This window comes from Pelodiscus sinensis, chromosome 3 (assembly GCF_049634645.1).
Source record: "Pelodiscus sinensis isolate JC-2024 chromosome 3, ASM4963464v1, whole genome shotgun sequence".
In the NCBI taxonomy this organism is placed as follows: Eukaryota; Metazoa; Chordata; order Testudines; family Trionychidae; genus Pelodiscus; species Pelodiscus sinensis.
This window is the reverse complement of record NC_134713.1, coordinates 176,011,506-176,037,265: the sequence shown is the minus strand read 5'-3', so window position 1 is coordinate 176,037,265 and position 25,760 is coordinate 176,011,506. Positions and strand designations below refer to the sequence as shown.

Here is a 25,760-nt window from a genome sequence, read left to right as displayed (position 1 = left end):
GTTACCTTGAGAACTTGTCTGTGCTGGGTACTTCTGCTGTTGTCTTCTGTGTAAAATGAGATTGTTAGCTAGACTTTTATTATTCTTATTAAAATATTATTTAAATTTAAAAGGAAAACAAAGTTACAAACAAAAAAGCACTTGAATATTGCCCCTGAGATAATTAGCTAAAAATGCCTTTTAAGACCAAGTTGCCTGGTGCTATATATTGAGAAGTAACAGTTCTGTCTTTCCTGCCTAGCAAAGGGCACATGAAGTTGTTGAGTGGAGAAATTATGATGAAAAACAGGAGAAAATCAAAGAGGATATGGATGTTATTGAAGCAAAACAAAAGGAACACACAGATGCATACAAGAAAGAGCGAGAAAACCTAGGCAATCTGACCTGGAGACAGAGAAAAGCAGCGTTGTATAAAACCAACAAACATCTAATAACTATGAGGTTTAAAGAGAGAGTGGAGAGTGACAGAAATGTGCTACCTGTAATTGTTAAAGGTGCTGTCGTATTCCCTTGACTTTGAAGTTGTTCTAGTGCATATTTGCCAAGTCTGAATTTGGAATTGTAGGTTTTTCTTTAAGTGAGTATTCACATGGATTCCACTCCTGGTGTGTGAGTTCTGATTGTTGTGCATAACTGTCTGTTGAGGTTCACCTGTACCCTTGCTTCCTGTAGCTGAGGGTATAAAGGATGGGGTGACCATAATGCACATTTCGTTCCTTACTGCCCATGGCAGTGAAATGGCACTATGTAGTGTTCACATCCCTGAGCAAGTTCTATTAGTTTTCATAGTATCAAATAGTTTTCTTTTCCTCTTTACTTTTATAAAACAAAAAAACCTCTTAGCGATAAGTTTCCTTTCTCTTTATATAAGGGTTTTACTCCCTGTGCTTACCCCCTCTTCCTTCTATAATGGCCCTTCTACTTTCACTCTGCTCCCCCCAAATTGGAACTTAAAAATGACTGATTGCAGGTCACTAAGATTTCAAGGTCTATCCCTCTTGTGACAGGGATGCCAGTCACAGATGCTTCTGGTGCTGCTCTGCCTTGCTTCAGAGAGCTACTCAACTGCTATGTCCTCCTCCAAAAGCAGGGATGGGGAACCTCAGGCCCCGGGTCTGGCTCAGGAACCCCTTCAGCACTGGGGAGCCCAACTGGCACTCCAGGCCCTCCCCACTGTCCCCCTGTGGGGCTAGAGCGCACACAATCTACTAGGTTGCCACTTCCCTTCCCCCCTGCCCCCCAGGCTCTGGTGCATGAGGGGAATGTGGGGAGTGTCTTTCTCCTTCTCAAATTGGGGCCCACATCAGTGAAGGGGTTTTTTTTTGGCTGTATTTTTTCTTCTCACTTGTGTGCGACCCCCCCCAACTGATTTTTCCGTGTGTTATTGACCCACATCCCAAAAAGGTTCCCCACCCCTGACCAAAAGGAATTAAATAGCGAGGGATGCAAAACAGAAACATGTTCTCTTGGAAAGGTCAATGAAAGCCTTATCATATTTTGGCAGACTTTTTAAGGCACGGGACCTATTTCCATACATTGAGTGCCAGAGTTAGATGAGATGCCACCCAAACCTCCAGGGCAAGCTGTCCCTCGTAAGTCCTACTTGTCAGCCATGTTGCTAGTACCTTTGGACAAAGCTTTTAGGAGTTCTCCCAGATATCAGTCCCTCTTTCCAAATGAGATGGAAAGTCTCCTATAACATTAACTATTCTAAAAAGCCTACAGGTTAAGTCCCGTTTTAGTGCACATACTCAGAAACCCAAGCCAACACCAACAATTTATTCTGTTCTTATGTAGTTTCTTACACTGCACTCATCAACGTAGTTGTTTAGTACCTTCACTAGTGCATTAAACAGCATGGCTAACATCCGTGAGCTGTTGTCTGTTCTCTCATCCTCTTTCCAGGAGACGCATGTGCAAGGATGTGTCTTGCGCTGGTAGACTTTTTTTTTCAGAAAAAACAGAGAAATGTTGATAGCATTTGTATTTAATGCAGGCTAAAGAAATTCATTTTGCGCTTGGAGCAGACAGTAGTGAGGTTTGTAATGGACATTAATTTTGGGGAGAGCATATTCCAGTCTTGGACTGACTCCAGAAAAAATTCTGTGTCCTACATTTTACCCTTGGAGGGAGTTCCATTGAGACAGAGAAGCAAAATTATCAACCACAGTCTTTATGATATCTTGAACCCAGGTCATGTAATACCTTTGAAGATAAAGACCAAAGGCTTTAACTTGATGCTGTGTTCTATGGAGAAGCAGTACAGAAAGTGGAGAACAGGTCTTAGATGCTTTCAGTAGCCTGTGTTATTGGGGAACATGCTGTAGCATTCTGTTCTAGTTGGAGTTCCTAAGGCCAGTTTAAATTGCAAGAGAAAATCAACGCAACATATGCAACTCCAGCAATGTGAATTGCATAGCTGAAGTCAATGTATCTTGTATTGACTTTCTATGGCAGCCTCACAGCGGGAGATGGATGGGAGAAAGGAGTCAAGTGCAAGAAATTCTGGGGTTGACGGGGGTGCCTTCAGTGTTCAATTTAGCAGGTCCTTACCAGACCCACTAAATAGAACTCCAGTTGATCGATCTCCAAAGCAGCAATCTTCCTGTAAGTATAGACAGTCCCTAAGTGCTGAAAATTTCAGGTATGCTGCCTTGCTGTAGTTCAGCATGGAACTGATGAAGGCATAGATAACTGAGGCCAGCTTGTCATCCAGCAGAATGGTACTGGGCCTTCTAGCCAAATAGCGATAATAGAAAGCATTAATTACAATCTCCCGTTGTTATTCCCTTAACTATTCTAGGTGACATAAACTTCCACGTGTTTGAAGTAATTTGAGCTCAGTGGTTTGAGCATTGGCCTGCTAAACCCAGGGTTTCAAGGTCCATTCTAGGAGATAGGCAATCTCCATTAATTTAATTTAATTAGAGCATTATCCTTTTATTTGAATAGGATCAGTCCATTCAGATGCTCACTTGTCTTCACGCTCTTTGTGGCATTCCCTGGAAAATGTAAGGGACAATTTATATCATTGAGTGGGTCTCAGGATGCTTTAGTACTTATTTGACTAAGAAAGATCTCCCTGGATGCATTAACGCTGAAGCAGCTCCTGCAGCATGTTTGTTTAACATCTACATATCAGATATGTAGGACAGCATGTGAAACTCAATCCATACATTTACCACTTGCTATTCCCTGGCACAAGCGTCCAAATTGGATGCTAGCTTATATACAGCAGTCCTTCAGTCTGTTAAAGTAGAACTCCTGATGCCTAGCTACTGATAAATTAGCAAATGCTTAGTAGGCTCCAAGAGTGAAATCTGTGGACAGTCACCCTACAAAACCTGCGGTTCTTTGAGGTGTGTTATCTACAGATTCCAGGATACCCCATCATCCTGCTACTTGTACAACTATTCCTAGGAGATCTTTATTGGTGAAGGAACAGGGACGTGCACCTCACTTTTTATATCTTTGGCTGCAGAAAGTAAGGGTGTTTGAGGTATAGGGGCAACCCCGACAGACACTGCTATTCAAAAGAATCCAATATTATGTATGTGGGCTGCAGGCACACCGAGGCTACGTCTAGACTGCAAGCCTCTTTCGAAAGAGGCTTTTTCAAAAAAGTCTCTTTTGAAAAAGAGCATCTAGACTACAGCCAGTACTTTCGAAAAAGCAAGCTGCTTTTTCAAAAGAGAGCACCCAGGCAGTCTGGATGCTCTCTTTTGAAAAAGCACAGTTTGCATTGCCTAGCACCTTTTTTCAAAAGAGCACTTTGGAAAAAGGCGTTCTTCCTCATAAAACAAGGTTTTCCACGGTAAAAAAAAACTGCTGCGTTCTTTCGATTTATTTTAGAAAGGATGTGGCAGCAGCCTAGATGCAGGGGAAGTTTTTTTGAAAAAACCCTGTAGTCTAGACACACCCCTAGAGTGGAATCTGTGTGGGCATGTCTTGAAGAACCAGAATTCTTACCACAGTAAGAAAATGCTCTGTTCCAGTCCTAAAACTAAGTACTGACTTGTAAATCTTCTGAGGAGAAACTTCTGGATGAAAATATTTTTATTAAAATTAACATAAGCATGACTTGATGACTACAATATATTTAAAGTGTGATTTTACTCTCAAAAGTGACCATATAAGTATTAGGAATGTTAAAATCTCTGAAAATCTCAGCAGTTACATCATTACCCACTCTATAGGTTCTGCCATAGTGAAGCCTCCCTGGGAACTGAGCGGGCAGCCCTTGCCAGCCCAGTTCCTGGGGAATTGGCTCCACTGTATAGATGATTAATCGAAATTTAACAACTCATCGAGTAGTCGATGGAATTTATTGTTGATTACTTGATTAGTCAATAAGGAGGTGCGCACTATCCTGCTGCACCTCTCACTTTGAAATGTGCAAGAGCCATCAGCTATATCAGCTCAACTCCATGGGCAATATCATTGGACTCGTAGAACTGACGCCATACATAATTTTTATTGATGATGATGCAAGAGCTAGGAAGAACCCACCTTGATTTTCATATCCCAGGCTGAATGTACAGGGCTGACAGTATTTGGAAAACTAAGCAAACTTGATCTTGGTCATTGAGACACAACAAATGTGGAGGAACCCCCTTGATATGTTTGATCACTTTTCAGACTAGAACACCAAACTTTCAAGTTTGTGCAATATATTCAACAATCTGTTATATGCTAAAAATACAGAACCAGATATTAAATCTTTTTTATATTATCTGGAATTCCTATGTAGCTGCATTTGTCTTTTGTTTGTTATAATTTTGATACTTGTTTATTGTGATTTTATAAGCTTAATGATAGAACATTTCATGTATTTAGGTGATGTAGATGGTTCCACTGAGGCAATTCTAAGCATTTTGGACAGCTATAACGCCGACAATGAATGTGAATTGGATGTGATCCATTTTGGAGTAGGGGATGTCAGTGAAAATGATATAAACCTTGCTGAAACATTTAATGGTAATGTGTATATTTAGACAGTGATCTTATTATCAGTGTGAAATCCTTCATATTTTATTTTATGAACAGGAAGCTGTGCTTTGTTTTTGTTTCTACTGTAATAATTTAATTAAAAATATAATTAGTGTACATTTGCATTTATAAAAACCTTAAAATATTGTATGAAACATAAAAATATTCTTTCATAGAAATTAAGTACTAGTGATATCAACATCCTGCTAGATAGCTAGTGAAAATGCAGGTAATTCAGAGAAAGATATACACTATTCTGTACTACGGCAGCTAGTATCTGCAAACTTCTGTGTTGGAGACAGTGCTCTAGATTCTGGTTGCTTTATGCTGCTTCTGTGTGAAAAACAGCTAGAAAATTGGCTTAACTCGATCCAAGAGGATTTTTTGTGGAGGGGATCCCTGGTGCAAGAGGAGGTTGGTCAGCATATTGGTTCCTATTATTATCTCCTTCCAGCCCAGGGGGCATGAATGAAGTGCCCCTATATTTCTTTGATCCCCAGTTGCTGGAACACTCCTGGGCCACACCTGGGTGTAATTTAGAACCTGATTTATGCTGGAGACAACATATGGAGCTGGCCTTGTCTAACCCCAAGATAAGGCCCACCCTTTCCATTCTGTACCTTCATATAGCACATTGCTTAGCCAGATCACAGGATCTGACCAGCCGCCTATCTGCTTTATTACATTTGATTATATCATCTTGGAATTTACAAACCAGGTGGGTGAAATAATATCTTTAATCAGATTGTCTTCTGTTGGGGAACGAGACAAGGTTATGAGCCACACAGAAGCAGGGATTTGAATTTCCTGCGCTTTATTTGCATAATGGCAACATGTTCTTTCGAAAATGGGTATTTCAAAAGTGAAACCACTGTCCAGATGCTGTCTAGGATCTTTTAAAAAAGAGGTTTTTTCAAAAGAACCATGTATAGACAGAGACTTCACTTTCAAAATACCCGTTTTCGAAAGAATGTATTATATAAATGAAAGAATGTATTATATAAATGAAGTGCAGGAAATTCAAATCCTGTCTACATTTGCAATTTCGATCTAATTTACATCCCTCTTTCAAAAGAGGGATGTAGTTTAGATATGCCCTTCAAGAGAGAGCATTGTTGAAGGTGCTTTTTGTACATCTGTTCTCTGATTTTAAAAATGAATGGAAAAGTTAAAATGGGGAAACTACAAAATTTCACTTATCCTGAATAAAAAGCAACATTACTGATTATCTTAACTTTTGGAATCAGGAGTTAAAGGAAGAGAGGATTGTAACTTTAACTTAGTAAATGTGAAAAGCTCAACTCAAGATAAGCAAACAGTTTTCAGTTGTTAAGCTACAGACGGCACTAAGAATAAAATACTACATTAATATTTCAGGAGAGCCTTTGCAAGCTTATCTCCAAAAGCATTTACTGCTTGAAAATAAAAATTCCTGTACTTGAAGTGTTTCTAATCAGGTGGTTTTATCTATCAGGTATCATATATGGATTCAGTGTGAATGCAAACAAATCTATTCAGCAGCTGGCTGCAAAAAAGGGAATAAAAATTAAACTTCACAATATTATCTATCGTCTTATTGACGATTTAAAAGATGAGTTGAGCAGCAGATTGCCTCCATCTCTAGTAGAAAATATAATAGGTAAGTTTTCACTGGATGATGACTATTGCCTTGTGAAACTAGATTTTTCTTGTGGGGTAGAGAAAATATTTTGCTGCTCTGCAATGGACTTTGATTAAGTTGTATGTTGAGAAAATATACATATTTTATTCTCCGGGATAGCTTTCTCATTGACCTCATTTGCATAGAATTCCTCTACAGTTATTCTCAATACACAGCAGCAGAACATCCAGAAAACTTAAAAGGAAATGATACAAACTGCACCAGGAATTAATACTACATTTCACTGTGTTCTTCCACTGCTATCAGAGCTTTACTCTTTCCATTTCTTTCTTTAGGGGAGGCCTCTGTTCTTGCCACCTTCTTCGTCACAGTAGGAAAAAGCAAGGTTCCAGTGGCTGGCTGCCGAGTACAGAAGGGGCAGTTAGATAGAAAGATGCTGTTTAAACTAATTCGTAACAGAGATGTTATTTGGAAAGGTAAGTAAAACTATCAAACCATTTATCCGCATTGATATTCTACTACACACATATGCTCACCCTTGGAGTTAAATTCTTAAGCTCAGACTATATCCTTTGGTCTATATAGGCAACTCCCATGGAAGTCGGTCTAAATTAAATTTTGGACTATCTAAAGGTGGAATTTGCTTAAGTTTGTTCAATCAGCTTAATACACTATTTATTGTGGACTTCACCTAAAATGGGCATAACTAGTTCCTGCAAAGCTTGATCTCTTGCTTAGGCAATGCATGCAGAATTGGGTTTGGACAGACATTTTCTTGACCCATCCTGGTGTTCTCTCCCCATAAGAGACTTCTATGTGTTCTGAACCCTTGACAACAGTCTCTATTGCAAGGAGATAGTGAGATCATAGTATATCCCATTAAAATTCAAAAGGAATAGCACCTAATTTTCAAAATCTGTGTAAACCAGTGGTCTCCAACCTTTTTAAGCATGAGATCACTTTTTGAATTTAAGCACAATCCAAGATTTACCTCAAACCCAAATACCTGTCCTGCCTCCTTTGTGCCCTTTCTGAGGCCCTGCCCCTACTCACTTCATATCTCCCCCCCTCCTCCCCCCCCCCACACACACACAAACTGTCACCAGGCAGGGGCAGAGGATTGGGATGCAGGCTCTGGTCTTGGATTAAGGGATCTGGAATGAGAGGGGCTCTGAGCTGATCTTGGGGCAGGCAGTTAAGTTGCCAGAGGGGGTTCTGGGTGTGGGCTCTGGGAGGGCGTTTGGATGGCAGGGGTGCTTGGGGCTAAGACAGGAGCTTGGAGTGTAGGAAGGGGGTTCATGAATGGGGTAAGGTTTCGTGATGTGGGTTCTAGCTGGGCACTGCTTATCTCAGGTGGCTCCTGGGTGGTGGTGCAATGGGACTAAGGCAGGCTTATCCCTGCTGTGGCCTTGCACCACTCCCAAAAGCAGCCATCCCAACCCCTGCTCTGTGGAGATAGGATACAGGGTGGGATGGGGGCACCTTGACCCCTCTTCTCCCTACCCTGTCCTGTACAGCAAGCAGGAGGCTCCTGGAGATGGGGGGAGGCAGTGCCAAGGCAAATGTGCAGCAGTGGCGGGAGGGGCAGCTGAAGTGCAGGCACTTGACAGCATCTTGGCCAAAGTAGTCAGGATTGCCTGTCAGAGGTTCCAAGATCTGCCAGTAGATCCTGATCATCTGGTTGGTGACTACTGGTGTAAACTATGGCGGTTCAGCATCACTAAAAATTGTAACTTTTTTGCACTGGCCTTGCCATGTTGCTTTTTTTGGCAGGGAGGATATTGACTTGTACGTTTTTCTATTGGAGCTATTTCTTCCTGCATTGACATTTGTTGTCTTTCTAGGATATTTAACCTCATTGAAGCACCATAAAGATGATGTCCAGGTAATAAAAACTGGCATGGATTGTGGCCTTAGTTTGGATAAGAACATAGAATTCAATATTGGAGATGAAATTATCTGCTATGAAGAAAAGGAAGTTAAACAGACAATTTCCTGGGATCCAGGATTTTAAATCCTTTTACTTGAATGTGGAGAAGAGGCATTGCACTATTTCTGAATAGCTTCACAGAATATTCTTATATTAAAGATACTTAAAGTGGCTTGTATTGTAAGAATTCACTGGCGTTATGAATAGGATTTTCTTCACTGCTGGATTACGCCAGCTTTGTAGACCTAGAAAAGCATATTTCCAGCATGGTAGTGTTAACTCCTTAGGGACAGAAGAGGATGTACTAGAGCCACCGCCTCTGGGGACATACTGCTGTGGTGGGTGGTGATGGAGCTGCCTGTACAGGTTGGGCCCTCCATCTGCCAGAGACAGCAGTGGGTTTCAAATGAATTGGTTTTAAAGCTCTCTACTGACATGCTTAAAGAGAATAGGATTAGTGTAGTACAAATTGATTCCAAAAGCTTTTGTAGAATACCACTAGATCATTCTCTCTTCCTGCTGAAAAGCACACCTCAAATTACTGTCTGTTCATTTCACTGCTAAACATTTAGACAATCCTTGAATTCCACTATTAGTGCTTAATCTTACCCTCAACTTTTGTGCTTCTCTTTTGCCACATGTAACTAAGGGGTGTGAGGGGGAAGCATTCATGGCTCTCTCTATTGTTAATCAAAAGGAATGGTGGAAATCAAGCTTTTTTCATTAGGTAAGCACAGTCCCTGTTTCTTTTGTAGAAACACTTCCCTTTATTTCACTTCTATAGTGCTATGACTTAAAGATGCAAAAGTGTAAAAATAGCTAACCAATGAGTGTGGAATCATTGGTTAATATGCATTTATGCACCTGCCCCTCCTGAAATTTTTACCACTTACACATTTTAGCATTCCTCACTTCAACTTATGGCCATTTGAGTTAAGTGACATTTTATGATTAGTTTAGCAATAAAGCTGTTCTGATCAATTATAAAAACATAACTAGATTCCTTAAACAAAGGAAAGATGGAGAAGATATCATAGGCAGTTCTTCCAGTTTAACTTGACTATCCCACTGAAATTGCTACTCATTGTAGTTCTTTGAAGCACCCACACATCTGTAGCACTTGAACTGCAGTGATTTTTACTGAAGTCAGTAAAGCCACAAATTGTCAAAATAGGATGTTAATTTATGTGGGGCCTATGAAAAGCTGATGTAATTTTACTGTGTAGTGAGTGTAACATCCCCAGAACAGAGCTCCACACAGAAGGCAACTTAAATTCAGTTATAGTACTTTCCTATCAAAATCAATCCTGTTTGAAGATTAGCTCCACCTAAATAAGTCTTCCCCATTTAGAGGATGCCCAAGATTACAGCCTCTTAAATCTGAATCCTTAGGTGTGAGGTTAGAAAAAAGGAGCTATTTTACCCATCCCTCCACCTCACTACACTTAATTTCCAGAAATACACCTGCTGAACTAATACTGCCTGAAGGCAGCATGATGTACATTCCTAGAAGGAAAATAAATTTACAACACTGCAAATCTGAGTTTTTTATTAACAGATACATTTACTTGTCTTCTGGTTTGTTGAAGCAGTATGTCAGACAGCACTTGCCACAGTAATGTCTGTCAAAGTGACTGGCCATGAAGACTCCAGCCCCACATTCCTCAGAGGGGCACTCTCGGCGCAGACGACTGATTTTACCATTCTCATCCACCTGTAAAAGGAAAAGCTCCATAATGTTGCATCTTTTTAGATATATCTTCCCTCAAAGAAAAACCACAGAATAGCCATTAATTAGAAATCAGGATTCTCTCTGTTGTAAACATGATTTAGCATTCCAGGCTTCATATTGACAAATGTATTGGCTGCATTAGGGAAAGTTGAATAGCTACATAAGCTACTCAAAGGGTGTGTCTAGACTACATGCCTCCTTCGACGGAGGCATGTAGATTAGCCAGATCGGAAGAGGGAAATGAAGCCGCGATTAAAATAATCGCGGCTTCATTTAAATTTAAATGGCTGCCCCGATCTGCCGATCAGCTGTTTGTCGGCAGATCGGGGGAGTCTGGACGCGATGCCCCGACAAAGAAGCCTTTCTTCATCGACACAGGTAAGCCTCGTGAAACCAGGCTTACCTGTGTCGATGAAGAAAGGCTTCTTTGTCGGGGCATCGCGTCCAGACTCCCCCGATCTGCCGACAAACAGCTGATCGGCAGATCGGGGCAGCCATTTAAATTTAAATGAAGCCGCGATTATTTTAATCGCGGCTTCATTTCCCTCTTCCGATCTGGCTAATCTACATGCCTCCGTCGAAGGAGGCATGTAGTCTAGACACACCCAAAGATTTGAGGAAATGTATTGCTTGTACAAGTTCTGTGCCTTTTCCAGTTACTTACATATGTAGAGGTAAAAGCTAGCTGGAAACTACATCTTACAGATTCAGTAAACACACAGGGGAGAAAACATTTAATACCTACTAGGGATGTCAGTGTGTAGTTGACCACACACACACGCACACACACACAAATAAAAATCAGTAGGTCTGGAATCCTATTGACTACACCCATTTCCTCCTCTTGCTGCCTCTATCAGAATCAGCAAAGGTGGGGGGAGGGAGAGGCAGGAGCTCTGTGCCAGCTCTGCAGAGCTTCCTTCCTCCTCCCCAGCCCTCCTCCTGCTTCTCAAAGAGGCAGCAGAGGGCTGGCATGAGAGAGAGAGAGAGAGAGAGAGAGAGAAAAATCAGACACTTGGGAGAAGCCATCTCCCAGCAAGCACCAGCTCCCTCCTGCCACCCTTAATGTAAACATGTAACTGCTAAAGTGTCAAGCAGTTATACATTTACACATACCCAATGGTTAATATCCCTAGTACCTACATGCTTATTCATAGTGATGCTACAGCTCAAACTTCACCTTCTCGCAAGGAGACAAGTTGACTCAATGATTTTAATTACTCTTACCTTGTAATATTTAAGTACAGCAAGCTTAACCTTCTTTCTCTTATGCTTGTTCTTTTTGGGGGTAGTGTAAGACTTCTTCTTTCTCTTCTTAGCACCACCACGAAGTCTCAGCACAAGGTGAAGAGTTGATTCCTATTAGAAAAACAAAGATAATATAGTAGAATTAAACAATCTGATCCCAAAATATTCAGGTTAGTAAGTAGTAGCAGCTTTCAACCAAAATTTTTTACTACTACATACACAATGACTTGTATCACCAGTACACGCTAAATCCAGCTACCCAGGACTAGAACTTAGAGAAATTTTGAGCAGTGTCAAGTGATCAATGAATCTGCCATTGATCTAAGCTCGTGTATGCTCTCAAAGAGACTAGATAATTGCAATATATTTCATTTGTTCTACTTATTTCCTAAAAAAACTGTCAATACACTAAGCTGGAAATGTTGCCATAGCTCTCATTATAATATGCCTATAGTTCTGGGTTTAGCTCAAGTTACTCAACAAATGTGCTCCAGCCAATCTGGAATACTATTACACTCCCCTTCCTATAGCAACCGAGCTGCCTCTTGTGTCAGGGTTCTTCACCAGAGAATTGTAATCTACCCTGTTGTGAGTTAAAAATCGCACACACACACACACACAGAACTTCTGGAACTCTGCATTATACTGTATCCAATCTCTAAAAGATACACACCTTTTGAATATTGTAGTCAGACAGCGTCCGTCCATCTTCCAACTGTTTGCCAGCAAAAATAAGTCTTTGTTGATCAGGAGGAATTCCTAATGGAAAAGGTAAATCAAAATTAGATAGAAATCTACTCAAACTTATGCTGACTACAGAAATAAAAACCAAGATAGATGGACAGCAGGGCATGAAGATATCTAGTAACCATAGAAAATGTTTCAAAATTAAGTATCACTTATAGAAAAATTCTGTAATGTGTCCGATTCCTGGGAAATGGTAACAGGTAAGCTATTCTTTATCCAAAGAATTGTCAGAGTAGAGAACACAGGAATCCAAAAAGAACTGAATTTACCTTCCTTATCCTGGATCTTGGCCTTCACATTTTCTATAGTATCAGAAGGCTCAACCTATTAAAGCAAAAAACCAGTTACAACTCTGAAGTAGAATTAAATTAGCTATATAAATCTATGAAATGTTGCCGTTAAAGCTACAGACCAGATAGTCTAAGAGGCATCACATCGATCTCATTTCTTTGCTGTGACATTGTCACTTGTACAAAAACAGAAGCCAGACTTTCAAATTTTGGACCCAAATTTAAGTCTTTCAAGCAACAGGTAGAAATAGTTTGGAGATTTAGCTGAAGCACAAGAAACATTTGAATGTGCTGTTTAAGTGGTTAACCGATTAAATGGGGTAGGCACAGGGGCAACTATAGCCCTTACGCCACTGACTGCGCTAGGGGCTACTCCAGATGACACAAATAGAGGGCCAGTTCTGTCGTCCTCGTGGGGCTAGAGCAGCCCCTTGCCCGTCACAAGCAGGGAACTGCTCCAGTCCCCACTATTGATCCATTTGGTTAAGCATCAGCTATTGAGGGTAACGATAAGCGGTTAACCTCTCACATCCCTGTGGGGAAGCAGATTACGACGACGACTTTATACAAGTTTGCCCATTGATGAGGCTGCGTTATATTTTCAGACCATTTAACGGATACGTGTGACCGTCCAGTGCCTAAGGGGCAGCTCCTGGCAGAAAAGGGGAGACGTGACCCACACGAACGGGCAGGCAGCGAGCCCGCTTTTACACCCTGCCTGGACCCGCGGGAGCCTGACAGAGCGCCGGGGGAGTGGGGGGTGGGGAGGCGAGGGGCTGGCTATGCCCGGCCGAGAGGCTTGGCGTGTTCCTGCTGGGCTCCCAAAGGCCGGGGCGGCGGCGCTTCAAGCCCCCGCCCCGCACCCAGGTCCGCGTGCGCGTGGGGCCGGCTGTGGGGGAAGGGCGGGCTGCCCCGACCCCGCACAGGGCGCGTGGAGAGGCGGGGGCGGCGCTTCTCCCCTCCCCGGCACAGGGCGCCTGCTGCGAAGGCCCCCCCGGCGCTTACCTCGAGGGTGATGGTTTTCCCGGTCAGGGTCTTCACGAAGATCTGCATGGCGCCGGCCGCACCTGCGGGGCAGAGAGCGCGGTGAGGGGCGCACGCGGCGGGGGCGGGGGCAGGGGTGGGCGAGTGGGAGACGCGGACACTCACCAGCGAGCTGCTCGCGGAATGGCGGACGCCAGAAAGGGAGCCCAACTCGCCTCGCACGGGGTTTCCTGCCTCACGAGGGGAGGGGCCTCCAAGCCGGCGCGCCGCGGCTTGCGTACGTCCCTACGTAGGGACTACAACTCCCAACATGCACCACCGGCTCAAGGCCCGGCAAGGACTCCTGGGCAGTGAGGTTTCCATGTAGGCATGGCGTTGGGCTGATGGGAGTGGTAGTCGGAAGTTGGGCGCGCACGAGCGGGCGAAACTACACTTCCCACAATGCACCGGAGCGCACGCTGCCCTTTCACCGGGGCGTAGTTACCAGCAACGGCCGGGACGCGGAGGAGTTGGTGCAAGTACCGCGGCTCGCCTGCGGGCCGGGTGCCGCGCCGCGACTCGGGCTCGGCGCCGTGATCTAATCCCCCACCACGGCGCGGGCCTGGGGGCGGGCCAACCTGGGTCCTCAACGGTACCGCGGGAAAATACGGCCCCGAGCGCGGCCCCTTTCGCTGTTGTGGCCCTTACAGAGCGTCCCCCGCGCCCATGCAGAGAGACGTCGTTGCAGCAGGGGCTGGGCTGGGTGGCCCCGGACCCGCGTGCTGAGCGCTTGACAGGCTGCACTTGGAGTCTCTGGGTTAGGCGACGTCCCGCTAGGGGTCCGCTCTTGCCTGTGGAGAAGAGGCAGAGGCGGCTTTTTCCAACAACAAACTCCTCCAAAGTGCAGGATTTGGTGGTGATGGGGGAGCTTCAAATATCCAGACATCTGTTGGGAAACGAACACAGCCGGCACAGATTATCCAGTCCCTTCTTGGGCTGCCTTGCAGACCATATTTTTAATTTTGGAAGGTTGAAAAAGCTACTATGGGGGACGCTGTTCTAGATTTGATTTTAACCAATAGGGAGGAACTGGTTGAGAATTTGAAAGTGGAAGGCAGGTTGGGTGAAAGTGATCATGAAATCCTAGCGTTCATGATTCTAAGGAACGGGAGACGGAAGAACTGCAAACTAGAAACAGTAGATTTTAGGAAGAGTGATTGTGGTAAACTCAAAGGCTGCGTCTAGACTGGCATGATTTTGCGGAAATACTTTTAATGGAAATGTTTTTCCGTTAAAAGTATTTCCGCAAAAGCGCGTCTAGATTGGCACAGATGCTTTTCGCGCAAAAAGTGCTTTTGCACAAAAGCATCCGTGGCCAGTCTAGACGCGATTTTGCGCAAGAAAGCCCCAATTGCCATTTTAGCATCGGGGCTTTTTTGCGCAAAACAGGTCTTCCCTGTCTACACTGGCCCTCTAACGCAAGTATTCTTGCGCAAGAGGGCTTTTTCCCAAGCGGGAGTGTGAAAGTATTTGCGCAAGAAGCATTGATTTTGTACATTACAAAGTCAGTGCTCTTGCGCAAATTCAAGCGGCCAGTGTAGACAGCCGGCAAGTTTTTGCCAGTCTAGACACATCCAGAGAGCTGGTAGGTGAGGTCCCATGAGAAGCAAGACTAAGGAAAAACAACTGAAGAGAGTTGGCAGTTTTTCAAAGGGATGTTATTAAGAGCCCAAAATCAATCAATTCTGCTGCATAGGAAAGATAGAAAGTATGACAAAAGACCGCCTTGGCTTAAAACCAGGAGATCTTGCATGATCTCATAATCAAAAGGGAGTAATAAAAAGTGGCATCTAGGACAAATTACAAAGGATGAATACAGGCAGTCCCCGACTTACGCGGATCCGACTTACGTCGGATCTGCACTTACGAACGGGGCTTTCTCGCCCCGGAGGTCGAGGAGGCGGATTGCTACCTGCGAGCTCCGGGGTGAGAAAGCCCTGTTCACAAGCTGCTCCGGTGCCCCTGGTCTGCTGGAGACCGTCTCCAGCAGACCAGGGGCACCGGGCGGGTTCCCACGCTTCTGAGGCTTTGCCAGAGCAAAGCCTCAGAAGCGCGGGGAACCGCCGCTACTGCCGCTTCAGTCCCGGTGCCTGTGGTCTGCTGGGGAAAGCCTCAGAGGCGCGGGACCCCCCCGCGGCTGCAGCTTCAATCCGGGTGCCTGTGGTCTGCTGGGGACCGTTCCCAGCAGACCACAGGCACCGGGACTGAAGCTGCAGCCGTGGCGGGGTCCCACGCCTCTGAGACTTTGCCAGAGCAAAGCCTCAGAGGCACGGCACTCCGCTGCCGCTGCCGCTCTGCTCCCCGTGTCCCTGGTCTGCTGGGGGAGGGAGGGGCGCAGCTAGTGTGCCCCCCCCAGCAGACCAGGCTTTTGTTTTGGACCCTGGGGCAGAGCAGCTGGGGTGCTGCTGGGTTGGTCCAGTAGCACCGAGGAGCGGCGCTACTGGAGCAACCCAGCAGCACCCCAGCTGCTCTGCCCCAGGCGTCCCCAAGTCAGCTTCTGCTGAAACTGACCAGCGCTGACTACAGGAAGCCCGAGGCAGAGTTGCTCTGCCCCGGGCTTCCTGGAATCAGCTGCTGATCAGTTTCAGCAGCAGCTGACTTGGGGACGCCTGGGGTTCTTAAGTTGATTCTGTATGTAAGTCAGAACTGGCGGTCAGTTTCAGCAGCAGCTGAATCTGGACGCCAGTTCCGACTTACATACAGATTCAACTTAAGAACAAACCTACAGTCCCTATCTTGTACGTAACCCGGGGACTGCCTGTATAAGCAAACAATACAGGTATGTAGGGGCAAGATTAGAAAGGCAAAGGCACAAAACAAGCTCAATCTAGCTAGAGATATAAAGAGTAACAAAAAGACATTCCAAAAATATATTAGAAGCAAGAGGAAGATGAAGGACAGGGTAGGTCCACTGCTCAGTGACAAGGGAAAAACAATAACAGGAAACTTGGAAATGGCAGAAGTGCTTAATGACTTCTTTGTTTTGGTCTTCACCAAGAAGTCTGATGATGAAGGAATGTCTTACATAGTGAATGCTATTGGGAAGAGAGTAGTTTTAGAAGATAAAAAAAAAAGAACAAGTTAAACATTACTTAGAAAAGTTAGATGTCTTCAAGTCATGAGGGCCTGATTAAATGCATCCTAAAATACTGATAAAGGAGGTATCTGAGCCTTTAGCTAACATATTTCAAAAATCATGGAAGACAGGAGAGAGTACAGAAGACTGGAAAAGGGAAAATATAGTACCCATTTATAAAAAGGGAAAGACCAACCGATCTACAGACCAGTCAGTTTAACTGCTGTGCCAGGAAAGATAATGGAGCAAGTAATTAAGGAATTCATCTCCAAACACCTGGAAGATAATAAGGTGATAGGTAACAGCCAGCATGGTTTTATAAAGAACAAATCATGTCAAACCAATCTAATAGCTTTCTTTGATAAGATAACGAGTCTTGTGGATAAGGGAGAAGCAGTGGACATGGTATATATAGACTTTAGTAAGGCATTTGATATGTCTTGCATGATCTTATCAATAAACTAGGCAAATACAACTTACATGGGGCTACTGTAAGGTGGGTGCATAACTGGCTGGATATCCGTTCTCAAAGACTAGTTATTAACATTTCACAAACCTGCTGGAAGGGCATAACAAGTGGGATTCTGCAGGGGGTCTGTTTTGGGGCCAGTTCTGTACAATATCTTCATCAACAATTTAGATATTGGCATAGAGAGTACAATTCTTATATTTGCAGATAATACGAAGGAAGGAGGGGTTGCAAGTGCTTTGGAGGATAGGGTCATAATTCAAACTGATCTGGACAAACTGGAGAAATGGTCTGAGGTAAATAGGATGAAGCTTAATAAGGACAAACACAAAGTACTCCACTTAGGAAGGAACAATCAGTTTCATACATACAGAATGAGAAGCAACTGTCTAGAAAGGAGTACTGCAGAAGGATCTAGGGTTCATAGTGCACCACATGCTAAATATGAATCAACAGTGTGGCACTGTTGCAAAAATGATTCTGGGATGCATTAACAGGAGTGTTGTGAGCAAGTCATTCTTCCACTGTGCTCTGTGCTTATTAAGCCTCAATTGGAGTACTGTGTCCAGTTCTGGGCATCACATTTCAAGAAAGATGTGGAGAAATTGGAGAAGATCCAGAGAAGAGCAACAAGAATGATTAAAGGTCCAGAGAACATGAGCTATGAGGGAAGACTGAAAGAATTGGACTTGTTTAGTTTAGAAACGAGAAGACTGAGAGGGGACATGATAGCAGTTTTCAAGTACCTAAAAGAGTGTTACAAGTAGGAGGGAGACAAATTGTTCTTCTTAGCTTCTGAGGATAGGACAAGAAGCAATGGGCTTAAACTGCAGCAAGGGAGGTTTAGGTTGGACATTAGGAAAAACTTCTAACTGTCCGGGTCGTTAAACACTGGAATAAATTGCTTAGAGAGGTTGTGGAATCTCTATCTTTGGAGATATTTAAGAGCAGATTAGATAGACATCTATCATGGATGGTCTATGGAGCTTGGTCCTGCTGTGAGGGCAGGGGATTGGACTCGATGACCTTTCAAGGTCCCTTCCTGTTCTAGAGTTCTATGTTTCTATTAGATTCTTGATTTGTTTGGCCAAGTAACATTCCTTTATAAATTCAGAAGAGGCTTATCTTCTCCAGTACTGCCCCCCCCCCCGACTGTGACCAACTTCTCATTAGTATTATCCCTGGGTGCCATATCCAGTGAGAAATTACTAGATTTGAAAGTGAGGGTAGGGAAATAGTTACAAACCATGTAGGAAAGAAATAAACATAAGGGCAGATGTTTATAAGGTGTCGTAGTTTATATGGAAATGGCTAGTAAGAAAATCTTGCCCTTTGAATAGTGAAATATTTGATAAGCGCTAAAGAGCCAGAGTAGCTGAAGCATGGCATCTCTTGACACCTGAATCTGAGTGGTTGCATTTACGCTATGTTATTGTAACAGTCTTCTCTTTTTGTTTAGGTTTGACTGATGCATTTATTTCAGTTGAAGAAAATAGGGAATGGGGCATAACTTTTCCATAAGAATAAAAATATTGCTTTTCAGCCATGTCCACCCATAATATTGGAGTGAGCAGACATTCTGTTCTCCCTCCCATTGTTCCAGACAGTGATAAGAGATTTTTGGACAGTATACAAAGATACATCATTACAGAAATTGAGAAACTGGGTTGTACAGAGCAAGGACCCGCTGACGAGTATTACATTATATACAGAAATGTGTTTGACAAGGTAACAAAGAACTGTAGAAAAATATTTTCTGTGTAAACAAGTGGTGGAAAAGGCTGCCAAATTTACATGCAGTGACAAATAGGAAATGTTCTGTGTCATTTTTTAAAAATTTTTGTACTGCTCTGCTATTTCAGAGCTGCCCTAAAGCCAACATTGGTGACTCTCAACAATGCACTAGGGATGTAAAATCCTGTGCAAATTGTTAACTGGTTAAACTATAGGTTTAACCAGTTAATGGCAATATGCTCCATGGGCAGAGAAATGCTGGAGCAGCCCCTACCCCCCACAACACGATGGGCCCAGCTGGGTTGCAGGCAGTGGACAGTGCTTACTGGTAAACCTTTACATCCCTCAATGTACCCCTTACGGTGGTGGTTTTGTGACATGGACAACTAGTAACTAGAGTGAGACCACCAAGTCACTTCACTAAACAGCCATTATAAAATACCATAGAATTGGAGTAAGGTAGTATCAGAGAAATCTGTAGCAATGATGCTCTGCAGCACAGTTAAGCTGCTTTTTTGCCATGAACTTTCCCTTATTTCAAGATGTAGCAAGATATGGAATTTTTCAAGCTGCATACAAATGCTTCTGCTTTTTAACATTTCTTCATCTTCCTTATTTCTGAAGGCTCTTTGCTTTGACATTAATTTCATGTTTTTATATTTCATTAGTTGTCCCCTCAAAAAATGGAGTTTGACACTCTGTGATGGAGCTAGCCACTGAGCTAGCAATTTAAAACCAGCTTGTACTTCCCATTGACTGTATTCCATTTTAGGGGATTCAAATGCTTTAAACCTGTTGATCTGATGTTTGTTAATACTACATACATTGATTTAGTATTCACAGGACAAATCTTGGCCTCTGCTTTTCTGTAAATATACATATTGATTTTATAAATCAAAATCTATAGTGGCATCCAGCTGGAATGGCTACATTGAAAATCAGGTTTTTTTTGTTCAATTATATACTCCCTTACTGAACTTGACCATTTTAATTGCAGGAATAAGCCTGACATACAGTCTCAGTGGGATTTATATTTTCTCCCTCCTGCGAGCTTTGATCTGAAAGATCTTAGCCTATAATAAATGCCTGAAAAATAATGGCTGGTGTTAGACTCCTAATTCCATTTACTCATTAGGATGGAATGAACTTGTTTCTGTGGACAGCTTTCTGCTTTTCCAGTGAGGTGTTCTCCCATTTTTTCTCGCTTTCATATCCCTCCTGTGTCATACTCAGAGTTGTCAGCATTCTTCTAGATGAGGAGGACTGAATATAATCATTTTTGGAGCCCATCAGTGCTGCTCTTGAATAAAGTTTTGAAGATCCTGAAAGCCTTCCACTATGTCCTATGTAATTCACTCTGTTGTGCCATGAATTTTTCAGCTGCCAAGAGAGATGCAATGTATAGGAATCAAACCTGGGACTTCTGCTTAGCTACTTCAACATGCATGTTAAACCACATTTTACATCCTTTGCATGCATGAGTAAGGCCTGCAGGATCAGCCCACCCAGATTGTGAATTTGAGCTACTACTTTATGCTATTTAAAAAAAGTCTTAGCCTTGTATCTTCTTCCTTAGTCTTTCCAAAGCAGCAAGTGCTGTGGAGGCATTAGGCCTGATACCTGTTGATGAAAGATCTCATGTTGTTCAGAAGTAGTTCTGGCAGCATAAAGAATGATATTCAAATGTTGTTAATAATATTTGTGATTATTTAAGCTGAAAGAAGCATGGAGTTCATTTATAGTGTTTGTGCACTTTCATAATCTTGAGCAAAACATGTTTTGTCAGTTTTAAGTTCTGCTACTCCTGCATTAGCACAGTGCTGCAGTTTACCATGTGAAATGTGTACAGTGTCTAATTGTTTCTTTTTACTCTGACTGTTGTGCTGTTTGGAGATTTGCAGGGAGTCAAAAGGGGTTTTCGAAGGTGCAATATATAGCATTAAGATGGAAAAACATGTGTTCACAGATAATAGAACATGTTACTGTGTACAAGAACATTCTGACTTCAATCAAACAGGAGTATGATGCATTTATTGAAGCTATAAAAAAAGGTCAAAGGAATGCATTTTATCTTCATGGAAAATTAAAAGTTCTTGCATGTGAGCCTACAACTCTAATATATTATAAAAAAAGGACAATCCAACTTGAAGACAAGTAAGGCCACCACTAATATGTTGTATAATGACACAGTGCTTTAACTCTAGTTTATAAATTTAAAATGTAATTGGTTTATCACAGATGTGGCTTTTAAGAAGAGGTTATATTCTTTTATTCTTCATTGGGTGGAAGTCCCACAATGACTTATATTTGTTAAAAGAATAATTTAGACTTTTGCATTTCCAGGCCTAATTCTGCAATTCTTGTGCAGTCAAAACTTCCACTGAAGAGAATGGAAATTTGGCTTGCATAAGTACTGCAGAATCAGGCTGTTGAGTTTAACATATGCTCTTCCACCATTTGTAAAATAAAGACAGAATAATTTCAAAGTGAAGGTTCATTGTCAATGTATTCTATAAGGCTACTTTGTTTAATTTGAGAGGTATAAAACAGAAAGAATTCACTTTCCTTCCATCTACTGTGTGGCTTTCCTTACTGTCTTGTACTTTATAGGCATCATGTAATTGCATATATGTGGTAAAATTATCAGAAGGTGCATGCCTCTAGCCACAAACAGAATCAAAAGGGCATGTTAGGGAATGCAAATAACTGACAATGACTGAATAGTATTGTGACAAGCTTAGTATAGCATCTCATTGCCCTGATAGTCTAGGATTCTAAGGTGTAGAAAAGAAAATCAGGAGTCTTTTTTTGCAGGATAAACGTTATTGAAAGAAATTCTACTAGAATTCAAAATCTGATATTGAAAATAAGAAATATTAAAAAAGTGCCTACTACAGAACCTTTGATTCCAAGAAAAAACATAAATGCTGCTAAGCCTATACCAGGTAAAGACCAATATTTTGTTAGTTTGAGCATTTCTTTTGTGTTGAAGCTTAAGAGAAGCCATATATACATACAGGCTGCATTGACCTTATAAGGCACTGGATCATGTCCCACCCCTGGGAACTATAGAATTGTTGAGTAACCAATAGGAATTAATGCTCTTATTTGACTATTCAATAACCTGAAAACATCCACTCAGTGTGTAGTGGCAGTCAAAAAAGCAAATGGAATGTTAGGAATCATTAAAAAAGGGATAGAGAATAAGACAGAAAATATCTTATTGCCTCTATATAAAACCATGGTATGCCCACATCTTGAATACTGCTTACAGATGTTGCCTCATCTGAAAAAAGATTTACTGACATTGGAAAAGGTTTAGAAAAGGGCAACAAAAATTATTAGGGGTTTGGAACGGGTCCCATATGAAGAGAGATTAAAAGGACTTTGACTTCTTAGTTTAAAAAAGAAAAGACTAAGGGGAGATATGATAGAGGTCTATAAAATCATGACTGCTATGGAAAAAGTGAATAAGGAAAAGTTATTTACTTATTCCCATAATATAAGAACTAGGGATCACCAAATGAAATTAATAGGCAACAGGTTTAAAATGGAAGGAAGTTTTTCTTCACTCAGCGCACAGTAAATCTGTGATACCCCTTGCCAGAGGATATTGTGAAGACTAGGACTTTAACAGGGATTAGAAAAGAGCTACATAGCCATTGATGGACCTAACCTCCAATAATCTGTTAGCCAGGATGGGTAGGAATGGTGTCCCTAGCCTCTGTTTGTCTGGAAATGGATGACAGGAAAGGGATCATGTGATGATTACCTGATGTGTTCCCTCCCTCTGGGGCATCTGACATTGGCCACTCGGCAGACAGGATACTGGGCTAGATGCAGGGGCAGCCCATCCATATAGGCGAACTAGGCGGTTGCGTAAGGCACCAAGTTAAATGGGGAGCCAAATGGTGGCACAATATCATTGAGGGGTTTGGAGGTGGGGGCGCTAATTGCATGGATCGCATAGGGTTCCAGTTGCTGGCAGCTAGTCTAGGGCCACCCATGGCTAGATGGACTTTTGGTCTGACCCAGTATGGCCATTCTTAACCAATATCTGACATCCCTAGTATGGAGTCTTGCTGGCCTCAGGGAGGCATAACATCTTTCAGAGCTCTTTAGTTGTCATGGGAGTGTCCTAACTGTTACAGAACTTCAGACAGCACATGTTTCATTTCACATCCAGCCAGCCCAGCTCTGCTGGCTTGTGTAGGGGAAAGAGGCAAGGCCATGGCTCTACTTCACCCCACTACCTTTTTTGGCACATCTAGAAGGGCTCATATCATGTAGTCATTGAACTCACTAGGCTAGCTTCATGCCTAGGCAAGGAACAGAAGAGAGATGGTGTTTGCCTCTTTGATTCTGGAGAACTGGGAGCCAGTTAAACCCTTTTGTGCAACCTGGGGCATCACTGAGGTCTGTTTTAACTGGCCACTGCTGCAATAGACCCTATTGGTAATTGTAAGAGTGCAGAAAACCCTCAACATTCTTCCTCCCTCCTTCTGTCAATGTTTGCTCCTGCATTATGTGAGGATGTTCGTTGTGTCAGGACCTTCTGCAAGGGGTTACAGAGCCATCTCTGGGGCTGCTGCACAAACCTCTTTGCTCTGAAGGGTTGATTCTTAGGATGGGGAGCTTAGATCTGTTCCATCCCCACTTTGGAGTCAGAGCAGCCAGGTCAGAGGGGTCATAGAGCAGAGATCAATTCCCCCACTGAGCACAAATATTGGTTTTGACTAACTCATGTGTGGCAGTGCCAGGGCAGAAGTCTCCTCACATCTTTCTTTCACGTTACCCAGAAGATGGTCACAATCTGGCCGGTAATGTTTGGTCAATATTTAACAAATGGAATCTAAATAGCTAGGTGTACACATCTACTATATAACACAGCATTTGTACATTTGTTTGTAAGTCCTCATTGCTGGAACTTTACACCAAAAACTAGCAGATTCATTTAGAGCTGTGGAATATCATTGAACCATTAACTTTTATAATCTTCTATGCATTTTTTTCAGTTATTAGATAAGATCTGAACTTTGCAGCTCCTATGACTATCTCTAAGACTCTGTCATCTTCCTTTTATTCAGAGTTGATTTTCAGGCTAAAGAACCCTAGCAAATTACATGTCCCACAATTTTTGTGTACATTTCCTGTTTTTTAACAATCAAGAGCTTATGAAAGTAATTTCCTTCTTCAATAGGTCTGACTGTAGAAGAATCTCTCAGCTTAGATACTCTTTCTAGACACCTTGCTCAGCTAGAAAGAAGAGTGAGGGAACTGAAATCTGATATGATATCAAAATACATCCCTCTGGAGAGCAAGGCTGGTCTAGAGCAAGAACTCAAGCGCTCATTGGAACTACGAGATAAGGCAGAGGCAGAGAATGAGAAACTCAGACTTAGGTACAAGTGTTTATCCCTAAATTTATCTTGTTTTTATGTTGTTGGTATTCTCTACGTCTGTCATGTAGATTTAGCTTTGGTACATTAGTAATTGTTAATATTGATATTGTTAATATTTGATCATTTACTGATCTCTGTAATTGTGCTCAGTACTTTGCAAAATACATGGAAAGACATAGTCCTTGCCCCAAGGAGCATAAAGTCAACAGACAAATAATGCAATGTGGCTAGAGGGTCAAGTCCTGCTTTGTCCATTGTTCAAAAGACATAGAGCTGCCTCAAACTGGCATCCAAGGATTTCCTGGATGTAGGGGAAATACTTGGATAGTGGATGACAGCTGATGAAGATCCCCTGCTGGCCAAGTGGTGCTGAGGGGACTGCTCTAACTGGTATAATCTAAATTAGCCCTTAAGTGATTTAAGTTGCGCAATTGGCAGTTTTGTCTTTCATGTGCTCCGAGATTGTGGGAGATGAAAGGTTCCTTAAGCTGAGTGCAGCTTGCTGGGATCAAGATATATCCAACTCTTAGTATGCTAGTGATGTGAAGGAGCTTTCAATACAAATTGGTACGGAGCTTTTAATGACGTAAATATGACAGTGTTCCCATGTTTGGTGGATTACTGATGCTTGGAAGAGATGAATTATCAGAAGAGTTTTAAACAAGATGGTACCTTTTACTTCAGGACAGACAAGGACTCCCATTTGTAAGGGGCAGCAAAGAAGAAAGCACCAAGGTGAAAGTTGGAAGATAAAAGGGAAGCAGTTGGGGAAGGAGGCTTGGATGAAGGGAGAGGAGAGGTTAGAATGAGGTATATAGGTAGGATGGAGCTTTGTAGAGCCTTGAAGTTAAGAGTTAGCTTGAACACAATGATCGTTCATAGGAAACTTCTTTAAGCTGGAGTTACACTGAACCTAATGAAAAATTAAATTTCCTCTTTAACTCTTTACAGTTATAATAGAATTACATTGGTTGCAAATGCTGTGTCTGCGTGGGCAAAATCTGACAAGAGCACCTCCTTGCAAGAAGTCCTCTCTCAAGCAATGGAAAAAAAGGAAGCTGTAAAAGGTAAAAGAAGTACAAATAGAAGGACAATATTATGATTCCTGGAGAATATGCGACCATATATTCAGTATATGTAAATTTATCTATTTCCCTTGATATCAGTGGAGCCATGGCATCTTATACTGAAAATCTTTTATTGTTTTTAAAATGTGGGATGGGATTTTCAAAGGGTCTTAAAAGAATTAGGTGTCCAAATTCCATCTGTAATGATCTTGGGTCATCCATTTCCTCAGTGCATGATGATGCATCTGTGGATCATTTAGAGAACTAAGATTTTTGCTCAGAAATCTGATAAAAGGAAAATATTCACTGGAATTATTCAGGGGTGAATTTGGTCTCTGATTATTTTATTACAGTAAGATGACAGTAAGATGTCCTGGGGTGGTTTATACAACCTTCACTTCTCATGAGTTACCCTGACCATTTTTCCGGTCA

The 25,760-nt window shown here is 42.4% G+C and overlaps 3 protein-coding genes across 11 annotated transcripts in view; 2 read left to right on the top strand and 1 right to left on the bottom strand.

Moving 5' to 3' along the window:
- MTIF2 (mitochondrial translational initiation factor 2) overlaps nt 1-8,712 on the top strand; it is a 28,336-nt gene extending 19,624 nt beyond the window's left edge. For all 4 annotated transcript variants that reach the window (XM_075925495.1, XM_075925498.1, XM_075925496.1 and 1 more), the window contains 5 exons: nt 242-494; nt 4,837-4,977; nt 6,464-6,628; nt 6,946-7,086; nt 8,455-8,712. In XM_075925495.1, coding sequence (XP_075781610.1) covers nt 242-494; nt 4,837-4,977; nt 6,464-6,628; nt 6,946-7,086; nt 8,455-8,624 — 870 coding nt within the window. In that variant the 3' untranslated portion in view covers nt 8,625-8,712. The remainder of the gene's footprint in view (nt 1-241; nt 495-4,836; nt 4,978-6,463; nt 6,629-6,945; nt 7,087-8,454) is intronic.
- Nucleotides 8,713-10,072: 1,360 nt separating this feature from the next.
- On the bottom strand, nt 10,073-13,802 carry RPS27A (ribosomal protein S27a). The gene is made up of 6 exons (XM_075925503.1): nt 13,707-13,802; nt 13,563-13,624; nt 12,537-12,591; nt 12,194-12,279; nt 11,500-11,631; nt 10,073-10,254 (listed from the first exon to the last, which is right to left on the bottom strand). Exons 2-6 carry the CDS (start codon nt 13,608-13,610, stop codon nt 10,105-10,107), a joined length of 471 nt encoding a protein of 156 aa, XP_075781618.1. The 5' UTR covers nt 13,611-13,624; nt 13,707-13,802; the 3' UTR covers nt 10,073-10,104.
- Nucleotides 13,803-13,882: 80 nt separating this feature from the next.
- Nucleotides 13,883-25,760, top strand: part of CLHC1 (clathrin heavy chain linker domain containing 1) — a 31,212-nt gene continuing 19,334 nt past the window's right edge. Inside the window, exons 1-6 of one of the 6 annotated variants that reach the window (XM_075925502.1) lie at nt 13,883-13,904; nt 18,585-18,853; nt 20,826-21,013; nt 21,674-21,804; nt 24,060-24,261; nt 25,213-25,328. In XM_075925502.1, coding sequence (XP_075781617.1) covers nt 18,671-18,853; nt 20,826-21,013; nt 21,674-21,804; nt 24,060-24,261; nt 25,213-25,328 — 820 coding nt within the window. In that variant the 5' untranslated portion in view covers nt 13,883-13,904; nt 18,585-18,670. The other 5 variants (XM_025184177.2, XM_006122123.4, XM_075925499.1 and 2 more) reach the window with 5 other exon arrangements.

Coding starts and splice junctions, on each gene's coding strand:
- RPS27A (XM_075925503.1), bottom strand. CDS start 13,610: ATGCAGATCTTCGTGAAGACCCTGACCGGGAAAACCATCACCCTCGAG. Junction 12,280..12,536: donor CAAGATCCAGGATAAGGAAG/GTAAATTCAGTT, acceptor CTTTTCCATTAG/GAATTCCTCCTGATCAACAA. Junction 11,632..12,193: donor CTGACTACAATATTCAAAAG/GTGTGTATCTTT, acceptor TTTTTCTAATAG/GAATCAACTCTTCACCTTGT.